This window comes from Pelobates fuscus, chromosome 9 (assembly GCF_036172605.1).
Source record: "Pelobates fuscus isolate aPelFus1 chromosome 9, aPelFus1.pri, whole genome shotgun sequence".
Classification (NCBI taxonomy): domain Eukaryota; kingdom Metazoa; phylum Chordata; class Amphibia; order Anura; family Pelobatidae; genus Pelobates; species Pelobates fuscus.
In genome coordinates this window covers 159195826-159209448 of record NC_086325.1, presented here as the reverse complement: position 1 = coordinate 159209448, position 13623 = coordinate 159195826, and the positions used below count along the sequence as shown (strand labels likewise).

The following is a 13623-nucleotide window of genomic DNA, read 5'->3' as shown; positions in this document are numbered from 1 at the left end:
CTAGCAGACCATTGAAAACCAGAGTGTGTTATACAGTGAAAGTATTTGGAACCTTATGATGAATCTCTGGTAGGAGTAGAGCTTATAGATCTTAATAAACAAGGTTTTTGCATAGTCCTACAGAGGGGTTTTTCTAGTCAACTCAAGCTCATCAGCCAAACCCTGCCGCAGGCTCTGGATTAAATCTAACCTTGTCTGTAGCGTTCAAGCTGCAAGCCAGGGCGATGTATTGATCGCTGGTCTTACCTGTGGGGCATTCGCAGTGATATTCGTTGATTTTATCAATGCATTTGCCATTGTGTAAGCAGGGCCCGCTAGCGCATTCGTCCGTATTGATTTCACAGTACACCCCTTCATAGCCTAACAAAAGGAAAATAAAGACAATTTAACCATTATCATTTCTCCGAGACACAGAGTACAAAGGGAATTAGCTACTGCTCCAGTATTTACCATTTCTTTTTTTAAATTATTTTCTTTTTATTATGAAATTAAGTTATGGAAGCTTTATGTCGCAGTGGATTCTAGGATACCAACTGGCAATCTCAAAGCAGCATCTACAAAACCTCAGCTTTGGCATTAACAGCTGGCACATTACCTGGCATGCATATACACTGGAATTCTCCAATTTGATCAAGACAAGTGGCCTCATTTTGGCATGGATTGGACAGACACTCATTGACATCGATTTCACAACGAGGACCACTGTATCCTGGCAGACAGTGACACTGGAAGGACCCCAGAGTATTTATACACTTTCCTGCATGTTCACACGGATTTGCACCTTAAGAAAAAAATTGCAGTTATTATTGTGCCACTTAAATGGTATGTATCCATCTATTTATATTTTAATTTATATAGCACTAACAGGTGTACACGGCTCTTTACAGGTTACATTACAGTAGAGGGAGGTACAGTAAGTGCAGTAGGTATACAGTGTATGTATATTTTATTTATATAGAGCTAACAGGTGTACTCAGCACTTTACAGGTTACATTACAGTAGAGGGAGGTACAGTAAGTGCAGTAGGTATACAGTGTATGTATATTTTATTTATATAGCACTAACAGGTGTACTCAGCACTTTACAGGTTACATTACAGTAGAGGGAGGTACAGTAAGTGCAGTTGGTATATAGTGTATGTATATTTATTTATATAGCTCTAACAGGTGTACTCGGCTCTTTACAGGTTATTACACTAGAGGGAGGTACAATAAGTGCAGTAGGTATACAGTGTATGTATATTGTATTTATATAGCGCTAACAGGTGTACTCAGCACTTTACAGGTTACATTACAGTAGAGGGAGGTACAGTAAGTGTATTAGGTATACGGTGTATGTATATTGTATTTATATAGCACTAAGGTCTACTCAGCACTTTACAGGTTACATTACAGTAGAGGGAGGTACAGTAGTTTTACTATATATATATATATATTTTTTGATTCAATGCTAAAAATGTATCTAGCTCTTTACAGAACATGCAATATACTCATTAAATTGGTCTTTTAAAATCAACGTTTAAATAAAACCTGGTTAGTTAATATGGTTTCCAAAACCAAATGAGGGATCCTTACCCAAAGAGCATTCGTTCACATCATCATTGCAGGCAGGACCGGTGTAACCAGAGGGACAGGTGCAAATTGCCTTGCCGTTGACTGGGTTGGTATCACAATTTGACCCTTCATTGCAAGGATTGCTGATGCACGCATCGTTAAGGTGGCAGAGCAAACCTGAAAAGGGACACAAACATTATCAACTGATCTCTTACTAATACTTTCTTTACCAAAGCAAAAATGTCACTAATGCACCACTGAAAGGTGGCATAAAACCACAAAACAACAACAAACCCCACAAAGATCTCAGGCTTAAATTGTGGCTTTCCCCAGTGGTAACCACGTCGTGTATCTTAAGTGGTCAATCTTTTGCCAATTTTTGTAGGTCTCATTTTGCGACTGAAAGTCAAGTCTTTCTTCAGTGCACTTAAGAAAGATACAAAACATTGGTTTACAAAATTCTAAAGTAAGACCCTTAAATAATACCTTCTATTCCAAAATATTGAGGATAGCTGTTGGGGTGCAAAAGTAGGGTGCAAAATAGTTGAACAAAACATACCCCTCTTTGGTCGTCAAATCTAGATTTCTATGTTTCATCCGAACAGAATAAATATTGAGGAATGTCAAAGAAACACGAGCTATTATTACCTGTACGACCATGTGGACACTCGCAGAAGAATGAAGCCACGCGATCATGGCAGGTGGCCCCACCACTGCAGGCCGCATTGGCGCAGTCATCAATATTTTCGCTGCAGTCTTCTCCTGTCCAGCCATTGACACAGACACAGTTGTACCCGCCATGGTTGTTGTGGCACGTGCCACCATTCTGACACGCATTTGGCATCAGCTGGCACTCGTCCACATCTTCCGTGCAGTACTGACCTATATTGAACGGATGCAGAGAGAAAGCGTCAACATTTTGTGGTCCTTTATCTAGGATTCTTGGCCAATGCAGACTAATTTTACCACCGCGTTTATTTATGGTTCTGGATGGTGGCAGCGATTTTTTGAGTAATCTAGCTCAAAATCTTCTGGGGTGAAAATCGCTACTTAGTGGTGAAACTTTCTCGTACTGCATTATGAATCTAAAAAAACGGTTGACATCAAATTGTGGATGCACGCTACAAGAAAGATGCATCACACGATCTGTTGCAGACGATGCCTGTAAGGAATATGGAATTTCTCTAACATACAATTTAAAAATTAGCAGCCTGTAATTTCCAAAGCCCTATCCTAAAACCAAACATACATGTAGATCTTGAACAATGGACTATAACCCCCCTCCCCTTTTCTTTCAACCAATGTATAATCAGAGTGTAAGATAAACATACCCTGGGATAATTTAGTACCAGAAACGAGAAATCATCATTCAAAAATGTATAATTACCTAACCTCATGCCTACAGATTAGTGTTCCCCATAAAAATGAATTGGCTAAATGAAGCGGCTCATGACTTTAGAGTCTTCAGTACAGTGATGGCTAACATTGACACCATAAATTGTTTCTGGACTACATTTCCCATGATGCTCAGCTAGCTTTTAGACTCTAAAAGCAAGCTGAGCATCATGAGAAATGATGTCCAGAAACAATTTATGGTGTCAAGGTTAGCCATCACTGTTTTAGTACTGTGCCATTTTCCAATTCTTATGTTTCTTTAAAAAAAAAAAAAAAAAGACACTCCGAGCACCAAACCAAATGTAGCATATTGCAGTGGTTATGGTACAAGGCACTAGGGATATAGTTCCTCCAAGTTTTTCCAAAAACATTTTCAAAGGGTTTTGACTAAATATTATGTAGGATTGGAGGTTTCGCCTTCCTCATTAGGAGTCCAAAATATTTGTAGAGTTATGGGGATTTGACCAGGCTAAAATCGTGGTTAACTCTTGCAGTGCTGTCAAATTGACACAGGGATCAGTGGGTTTTACCTGTCCAGTCGGGGGGACACTGACAGTTGTAGGTGTTAACTCCGTCTACACACGTGCCGCCATTTCTGCAGTTATTGGTTGGACAATCATCAATATTTTCTTCACAGTTCATGCCAGAAAACCCTATTTAAAAAAGCAGAAATAAAAAGCCAAGTTAAATTACGTATACAATACAGTAAAATGTATTTTCCATATACCGTAGTTTACAAGGTTTTCTGAATTTCCTGTGTGTGTATGATATCAGGTTTTGCTTTTTAACTGACAATTTTTCCCCATGCCCCCGAGTGACAATCTTAAATTATTATTTTCCTTGCCAACATAAACCCTAGGGTTGCAGGACTACAACTCCCAGTATCCTTTGGTACTCTCATGAATCATTACAACAGCAGTGGCTGTGCCCATTTTAGGCTACTGGTATGACATGGGGGCAAATGCATCAAAAGAGGCAAAGTGCTGCACCGGGCTGAGGGTGATGGGAGTTGTGGTGCAGCAGGTAGAACCCTGCAATTCAGCCCAAACTGGTTTACATTAGATCTCTGCAGAGAGGAATGAGTCTGGAGTTTGGGCTTACTTTGTGGAGATCTAGTTACAATCCAAAAAAAAAAGTGTCAGCGGCCGCCCGGGATATCACTGTATCCACTGCTATTCACATACAGTCTCTGTTCAGGTAATAGAGTACATCAAGCAAAAAGTGTGTACTCTGCTGTGGCCCGACAAACAACACGCAGCACGCAATTCACTGCAAGTCTGTTATAGTGCGCAGATTAATAAAAGTAGTGCAAAGTTCTAAAAGGTAAAGCAATCACCATAGAAACCAGTGGAATGAACTGGTTTCCATAGTAACTGCCTTGCTTTTAAAACATTGTTGAATATATATAAGTCTCTAACAGCTCTGAATGGCATTAGAATTTGGTGTCTGAACTTTCACCTCTGGTTAACTCTCTTTTCCACGAGCTTGAATTGCGCAAGATTCTAATAAACAAGAAATCGCATTGGTGGCGATAATACAGGTTGTAAAACCGACTTCTGACATTACCGCCAGACTGTGTGCTGGCAGTTTGTCCACAAGACCAACATGTGGCAAGTTACTAATTAAACTTATATGACTCCTGCTTACTTCCAAACGATGGGCGGGAGAGGAGACTTAAGATGGACAAGATCTCATATCTATAAAGTTACAGGCAAGGTGCAAAACCGGGCATTTTATACAACACAAACAGCCTCTAAATCAAACATCGTAAAGATTGCCTGCAGAGGATCTGGTCGAAAACAGAATATATATTGTATATAACACAAAGTGTTCTGTGCCAAGATTATTTAACTCCTCTTTAAATCGCTGATCAGCTAGTTCAGCCTTAAATTTGAAATTGCATTTGACTTCAATTCAGAGCTGAGTGAACTCTTCAAATCTCTGCAATCCATAAAGTGCAATATGTAACTCTTATCAGATCAGCGGTGATTTCATTAGCAAACATCTAGTCTAATGAAGCTGTGTCAACAAGCTATCTTTACCTGTCCCACCTGGCTGCGGCCTTTAAATCGCAATACTAAAGGTTTGACAATGTATCCAACTGAGATCAGTTCAGATGTTTGCAGTAAATTCAGTTAATATATCTATTAGTACAGAGAAGTGCCTGCAGCTCTGGGCTAGGGAGGGGTAAAGCATGCAGGTTACGGATGTGCACGCTCTATGATGGCCTATTGCAGGTGTAATACGATCGGTTTATATTTATCCAACAACACAGAACAAGTCTTTCTAAACCTGCTGGCATAAGCTATTGGTTTTCTCAAAACATGTACTGGTTCGAACCACTTTTTAAATTACTATAAACACAGTAAATATTACCAAGTGAAAAAACTGTTTACAAAAATTAAAAGAAAAAAGTAAAACAAAAAAAAACAAAAAAAATCTTTGCATCTCCCTCTATTTCAGGAGGGGTTAATGAATATGTATTTATTAGCGCACACTGACGGCTTAACCTTTTGAGTACTATACAGCTAAACAAGAGATTGATAGAATAAACAATACAGGTTTTGCGGCCAAAGGTAAGATTATGAATAAGTGGAATCTTGTTTGCTTTCAAACCGGACTGTTGCAAATTGCATGCCGTAAAGATATGTTCAACCATAATTTAAAAAAAAAAATAAAAAAAAATTGAAACTCCTCATCCCACGCTTTTATGTTCTTGCGCTCAGGCATGTAAACCTGGGCAAATATTAACCTTGATGGTACTTTGAAGCCTAACACAACAATAGCTGCTGGAATTTTTTATGAGTTAATCTAGCAGGTGGCGTCTAACCACACGCAGTGGAGGCCCTTTTATCAAAACCTACGTATGCTGGGATAGATCAAAGCGAGAAGCGTGTAGAAGCGTCCTGTACTTTTATAAGGAGGGTTGTTTTAGACAAAGATGCAATGCTGGATTATATTCTTGACAGATTCAAAGATTGATCAAGCTGTATGTCTGGGCCAATGTGTCTCGGAAATATATTTCCATTAAAGGGACACTCCAGACTCCCACAAACATTAGGTGCACTGTGTATGCTATTAATGTAATTATTCGGTTAGTTCCATAAGTTGATGCTTCCTCATCTCCCAACCTGCACGGTCGGTTTCCATGTAAAATATTTCTGTTCCTGAAGTCCTAATTTGAGATTTCTGGGAGTTGGATATCAGCTTTTGGCTTTCTGTAGCCAAAAGGTTGAAAAAAATGGACATTCAGTCTCAGAAAACGTTGGTGTTCCTATTTTATAAACTCATCCGTTCACGCCCTGCTACGGTGAAAGCTTATCGCAGAAGCTGCACATCCAATCAAGGTGCTTAAAATGCCAAGAACTTCCAACGTGACAACGTTTTTTTTATGATTAAATTACTGTTTTGCATATGTTTTTCATTGTAAACGTGTAGTTGAGAAAAACGTGCAAAGTCAAGTTTACACATCATTGGCCCTCACTTTCACATTAGCGTTCGCATACCCTGACTTTCACATTTTAATTGGCCAGTTTGTTCATTTAAACAGGTGTTAAACTGAATTGGCAGATAGGACAAGATATTGGGGGATTATAAACTAAAACAGAGAACGGCGGAAGATTGACAAAGGAACAGCAACATTTTTTTTTTTAAATGACTGCTAAAATAGGCCAGTTATAAAAACTTGAATTCCCTTTGTCTATTCTCCAACGTTATCATGTTAATGAAAATCTCCCCCTAAAAAACAAAACCCACAACCATCACCGGGGCTCTAAATATTCTGATCTATCTTGTTTGCACAGTCTAACACAACCAAATAGACAGGAGGTGTCTGCTAACAGAAGTACTGAGGCCAAATTCCAGGCTTTCTGAAGGGGCGTAAAGGCCTGTTATTCTTATTAATTGGCTTCTGCCTCTTTAATTGAACTGTTCAGCTCGCAAATATCGTTTTATTGCACAGTTTGAAGTAAAGAGGAAGGAGGCTTCCGTTTTGTGAAATTAAAGTTTCCTGTTCTAGAACTGTCCCCGTTTATGTGGCTCCTGCAGTCACGATAATCCTCAGAATTTAACATTAACCTGCTACGGGCCAACGCTGTCCTACGCATCATGACAACCTGGTTCCCATGCCAACCTGCCATATCCTCCAAATTTACCATCAGCGGCGCAGGTCACTGCCCACTGCTGTACTCGCTCATCTTGTACGCCAGACAGACACTTAACTCCATGGATGCCAAATACAAGGGGCAAAGCAAACTTGCCCATCTTGAAAAAAATACAGTCATTCCAGGTAAAAAAATAACTTATTAAAAGCTAAAAATGAAAAACAAAACCAAATGGAATTTCTTGCACCAGCAAACTTTTTTTCACAAGGGCAAAAGTTCAAAGCAGAACAACGGGTACATCCTACTATTGTGGTTGCTGCTTGGTTTGGAATAGTTAGTTTTATAAACAGAAATCTTCCTGTTGCAACACATGCAAACAATCTCCAAGTTTACATTCACAATACAGAAACGGGGGGAATGGAAGAGCAGATAAAGATTGTTTGGCCAGTGACCAATCGTACCACGAGCATTTATGCATGCTATAAGGAAAGCTAGGAAGATATGGATTAAACTCTCGTACAAAAAACATTAAACCCCAAAATTGCTTTTTTTTTCTAGATAGAATTGGGGGTCTGTTCAGGTATGGACGTCTTGTATTGATCGGCTATATGGGAAACATACAATCCTTCAAATGAATTTAGACACCAAAGTTTATCAGCTAGCCACCCCTAATGAAGAGGTTAAACCTCTAAAAGAGACACTCTGCGAGTTAGACCACAAAGAAACACATGCATTGCAGAACTTCTTAGAAACCCATCGTCAAAGACAGATTTAAAAAGAAAATTTATTTAAAAAATAAATAAAATAAATGTTCTCAACCTGTTTTTTGGTTTTTTTTGGTTAGTGCTGTTACAGCCACCAGTTTATTGTGGACAGTTGCCTGCAGTATGAATATGATGTACCCCTTCTAACCCATTTGTGACCCTTAGAAATAGCACGGTGATCCAGGTTGGTGAAAAGGAAGGGGAAAGGTTCACCACAAGACTAGCATCAGAAAGCCCCCGGTGTTACCCTTGCCTAACACAATTAATGGATAAATTCTTGGGATGCTCACATCACATGGAACACAATATGCAGAGAACAATATTGCAACAAGTTTACACTGTGATTTAATGCCCCATGTTAATGGAAGGTCAGATTGGCTCGGTACCTGGAAGACAGGTGCATTCATATGAAGTGTCATCGGTTTGGCGGCAGGTGCCTCCGTTCTGGCATGGAGAGGGGTTGCAGGGCATGTAGGGGACTTCGCAGTTCTTGCCCGTGAACTTGTTCCTGCAGGTGCACTGGTAGGATCCAAACTCGTTAAGGCACGTCCCTCCATTCTTGCAGGGACTTTGGTTGCACTCGTTGATGTCCTGCCTGCAGGTGGAGCCATGGAATCCAGGTGGGCACCTGCACACATATTGTGCCTCAAAGGGGACACACTTACCCCCGTTCCCGCACGGATTGGAAGCACATGGGTCTGCTTGCTGGCAAGTGTCACCTAGAAAATAAATGCGTACAGCAGAGGTTTTCATTAGGCACAGTATTTATATCCACTACCAAACAAAAAGGATGACACTTTGTTTAGTTCTAAGTGAAAGGTGGGAAACTGGTATCTCTTCAACTCTTGATAAACTACAATTCCCTTGACTCCCCTCCATGGCTTGTTACCAACCTTAGGTTAGGTACACACACACACACACACACACACACAAACACAAACACAAGTATCGCCTTGACTCTCTACAAAGAGTTGTATTCTGTAGAAGAGACATTTTGTTGAATTGGCAAGGGAATTACAAATTTAGGGTCAATATGACCAAGCAAACAATATTCTCCTCTGCCCTCACATCTCCCCAAATGACATGCACCTTTCTCTGCTCAGAAGAGGGATGGAAATGTCCATGATGGTCAACCAGGTTAAGAGTAAATTCGACTTTGAGAAACGTGGACACATTCTTGATTTACATACCTGTCAAACCTGGTGGACACCGGCACTTGTACTCTGTCAGACTAGGTAGTAAATCGCATGTCCCTCCGTTTCGACAAGGGTTGTTGACACAAGGATGGTCCCCTGGAGTCAGGCACACTTTGTCAGAGTACCCCAGTGGGCACTTACAGGTAAAGTCTACAATATGTCCCCGGACCAAAGGCTGGCATACTCCAGAATTGTAACATGGCTTCGCTAAACAAGGGTTTTCAAACTGGCATCTATCACCCACGTACGAATTACTGCATCTGAATGAAAAGAAAAACACAATACATTAGCTCCGTAGTTACAAAGAATGTAATTTACTAAACTGAATGTAGATATAAGATCACAGTATAAAAAAAAACTAGGCCCCTCCAGCTGTGGAAGAAATACAACTCCCATCATGCTTTGTTGTTAAAGTAAACAGAGTATTAAATGGAAAAAAAAAAAAGGTTAACACAAGTCAAATGTGATTTATCAATGTTTCATTCAATGGTGTAAGGATGTCCAGAGAAGTGATTGTTCTCCTTTAAGTGACCTGGATATAGAAATGCTGTGCTAGGATTGATCTAGATGCAGAACATTTTAAGGGATTTGGCTTTGTTTATGTACAATGTACTCTGCTGTGGAATGCGTTGGGTCTATATAAAAATATAGATTTCAGAATGTTTTACACCAAGTTAAGCAGACAGATATTTCAGGCAAGCTGGTGGTTGGAGACAGACCAAAGAGGAACGCTTAGCTCTGCAGTGTGGTCCCTCTAAAATTGTAATATATATATTTGCACAAATGCTGTATTAATCACAGTATGTCAGAACTGGGAGAACCTTTTTGGAAGAGGTGGGCAGGTGACCGTTTGGATGCAGTGTGCCACGAGAGTGGGCATTGCTACCAAAGGGTAGTGTGACCAGGCCTTGCCTCTAGGTAGACATGGTTATTACGGACCACGTTTGTAACATGCAAGCATAAAAAAAAAAATTATAATAAACAAATAAAAATCTAGGCTACTCTGTAGGTCAGATCCAACTTAAATTTGGTCAACTTTAAGATATAGTGACAAAGGAAACTGCTCATTTTATAAGTCTCTAAACCAAAAAGGTAGGCTCCTCAGTTGAATTATAACTCCAAATATGCTTAATCAGCCTAAAACGCTAGCAAAGCATTGTGAGAACTCTTCCAACATAGTGGGGGATTAACCTTTTAACAACCCTGCTCTAAACCATCACTTGAAGTATCTCAAATTGTGGTGCAAGTATTAATTCCTGGACTTAAAAAAAAAAAAGAAAAAAGGCATACAGACCTCTAGGTAACATGCTTAATGCTTCCACCTCCTCCCCCAGACACTCTGTTTAAATAAACTCAGAGAATTTAACTAAATTAACAAAGTGTGAAACATCTGCCCAGACAGGAACTGTTAGATCCAAAGCACACATGGTCGATCCCTTTAATCTCTCAGGTAGGAGTGGAAGACACTCATTTGCCATGATTATCCCCAAATTATCACCTATTACCCAACACTTTCCCCAGCAGAGTAATTCCCGTAAATTAAACAGATTAAAGGAGATCTTTGGGAGTATCGGCACGCCTTAGTCTTATGCTGGTCAAGAAAACAAAAAATAGTACTTAGGATCATTGCTTCCAAATCTTCCCAAACCGAAAAGTTAGCAGAGTGGAAATTCAAAGAAAGAAAGAAAGAAAGAAAGGTAAAATTCACAAGAGGCAATTAATATGACATGGGGATGGTGGACATCTTGAACAGCTTTAAAAACTCTTCAAGCAACACAAGTTAGGGCTGCCACATCACCTATAATTTAAATATATTAATTGGACTGACAGCACATGAAAAGTGGTGCCAAGCAGGATGTAGGATTAAAATTATGTGGGTAGGAAATCAAGCCTTAAATCAACAAGGAATACTGCAGCGCATGAATTCTACATACTGCAAGGAAGCACTGGCCATCAGCACTAATCCCAAACCCCAGCTCATGGTTTATGAGTAGGCTATCTGATAGAATATCAAAGAACATATTAATAGACAATATGAACAGCTCAAAGTTTGGTCACCTTGGGTGGCGATTGACAGATTAACCAATGCAACCACAAAAAGGAAAAAAGGACAAGGACACCAAAAACAGTTAGTAAAACTCAAGTGTTATGTGTTAATCTAAATATAACTTGGCATTGTAGAGTGTTTACACTGGCCGAATAGTGTAAAAAAAATAAAAATTTAAAAAAAATCTGTACCATCACCCGTAGCTAAAACCAGTCGGGTGGTCAATCATTTGTCACCTACACAATCCTATGACAGCACTCCTTAAAAGGGAGCCTTCAAGAGGGAGAGGGGGTAAAATTGAAACCTAAGCCTCCATCTGTTGCCAGAAGCCATAAGGTCCAAGCCAATTGGTTTACAATGGGTGGGGGTGGAGGGGGATGTTGACATGACTTGCCTGGGGAATTTTTTTATAGAGCAGTTGTTGGTTTGTCCGGGATATTAGGTAATCGAGAATATGGTAAATGAGAGTCTATAATGAGAAAAAAAAGCGGACATCTGGGTACAAGAGCCTTTGTCAGCACTTCAAGTAGACGCAAGTCAAATAATAAGTCTTCCATCTGTTAACACACATGTACAGAGGTTTTGGTGGGGGTGGGTTGCCATTTACAGCTTCATTGGGCCTTACGCGTGTCTTCTCAATAAGAGATTTGGGAGGTCGTGGATTTTAGCCCCACCATTATCTTATGCAGAGCGTGGCACTCAGCGACGGTCAGCCATGTATAAAAAAAACTCTACAGGGAGGGTGGGCCAATCATGTTTCTGTGCTCCATTTAACAGAATTCTCTGACATTCAGCAACTTGCAAAGGATTCTGGGAAATAGATTTTATAGAAATGGTTAGAGGGCCATGGCAGGATTACCATGCTATAACGCAATTATGATAATGTAGGTCTTACCTACCTACCTAAGATTTGATATCTTATTATATGTCCTTTTAATGACTATTAATATTTTGTTTCCATGGCGACTGCACCAGTATGCTCTAAATAGGTGTCCGTTACTTCGGGACACTGCAGACAGAATAACCTGCTAAATGCAAGACTTGGACAAGACATATCTAGAACATTCGTGGGATAAAATTGAAACCAGCCGCAAGACAGATATTCCGATTGAAGGAAAGAAAAGAAGGTTTTTAGGTAAAGAAATGAGAGTACTTGAAGGTTCAAAGCGTTAAGCAGAAAGGACCCAAATCAACACCCCACAGGACACAAATAGTTTTGTGTAATTTCGTTGTCTGGTTCCCTAGTTTGTGGCTGTAGATCTCTCTATGAACTGGATGTCTGCTTGGAGTTCATAGTTAACCCCTTTGCAGATAGAAAAAAAACCTGTTTGGCATCAGTACAACAGTGTAGACAACAGAAGGATTCACGAAAACCTATGAGCACCGCAATTTTATTATGGTGCCAGGAGGCCATAGTTAAAGGGAGTCCCTAAATAAAAAAAGTGGGTGCTTCTGCAAAGCTCAAATATTTGAATGTTTAGTTATTTTGGTTCCCTCAGCGAACTCAAACATGTTCTGGAGTCTGTGTCTGGGCTGAAGCAAAGCAAAATGTTCTATTTTGATAAAACCTTTAACCCCTTAAGGACACACGACATGTGTGACATGTCATGATTCCCTTTTATTCCAGAAGTTTGGTCCTTAAGGGGTTAAACGGAAGAATAAAAAATGGAACAATGAGCAATAGAATGTTAAGGTACAGAGAATTCAAGCATGGCTGGGATACAGTTATCCAAAGAAACAAAACAAAACACCAAACACCGTAAACTACAATAATTTATATAGTGCCAACATGTGCAGCAGAGCTGTACAATAAGTGAAGACAAACAATTTAAACAAAAACAGGTTTGACAAACTAAAAACAAAAATATAAACAAAAAAAAGTTAAAAAAGACACTTTCTGTGTTTCAGAGCACCAAGAATCTAAACAGTTTTGATCAATTCAAGGCTTGGTTTCCTACGTAGAAAATCAATTAAAAAAAAAAAAAGTTTGCCCTTAATTTTTACTTGCAATTTTATTTTTTTAAATGTAAACTTCACAACAAAATTAAAAGAGAATAAAGAAAAAAAGCGCGGGCATGATACTAATTTTCCCTCTCGTTTTCCTTCATTTCAAGTTTCTTTGTGGAGGGATTGTGTGAGAAATTGTTAGGAATCAGGGACATTTCAAGTTAATGAGAACGCATTATCCCGGCCAAAGGGAGTGAAAAGACTAGGAGCAGAATTAATCAGGGCATCTGCTGGCTACACAAAGGGCCCACGAGAAGCAGGTGTGCATATTAATGAGGGCCGAGCAGCTGCTCTGTGCCTGACTGCCACCCAATGATCTTCATCAATACAAAAGGTAGGTTGGGGGGGGGGGGGGGTTTAATGGCCCAGAACAGGACATGGGACTTCTTGGGTGAGGGTGGTGGTGGGGGCTGGGCTGGCTTGCTTTTCCAAGTCTGCAAACGGGCCAGGCCGGGTTTTGGAAGCCTGCTGTCTACCATGAGAGGGTCCATTGTTCTCAACTCGCTGGTCTCGGAGGGCTAGTGAAGGCATGTTAGTTGCAGACATCTGAAGGGTGCA

General features: G+C 39.9%; 1 protein-coding gene across 1 annotated transcript in view; it reads right to left on the bottom strand.

Moving 5' to 3' along the window:
- Positions 1–13623, bottom strand: part of NOTCH1 (notch receptor 1) — a 51429-nt gene that overhangs the window by 16590 nt on the left and 21216 nt on the right. Inside the window, exons 3-9 of the mRNA XM_063432863.1 lie at positions 9006–9271; positions 8202–8534; positions 3479–3601; positions 2202–2435; positions 1575–1730; positions 596–781; positions 247–360 (exon numbers count right to left, since the gene is read on the bottom strand). Of these exons, the coding sequence (XP_063288933.1) occupies positions 247–360; positions 596–781; positions 1575–1730; positions 2202–2435; positions 3479–3601; positions 8202–8534; positions 9006–9271 (1412 nt within the window). The remainder of the gene's footprint in view (positions 1–246; positions 361–595; positions 782–1574; positions 1731–2201; positions 2436–3478; positions 3602–8201; positions 8535–9005; positions 9272–13623) is intronic.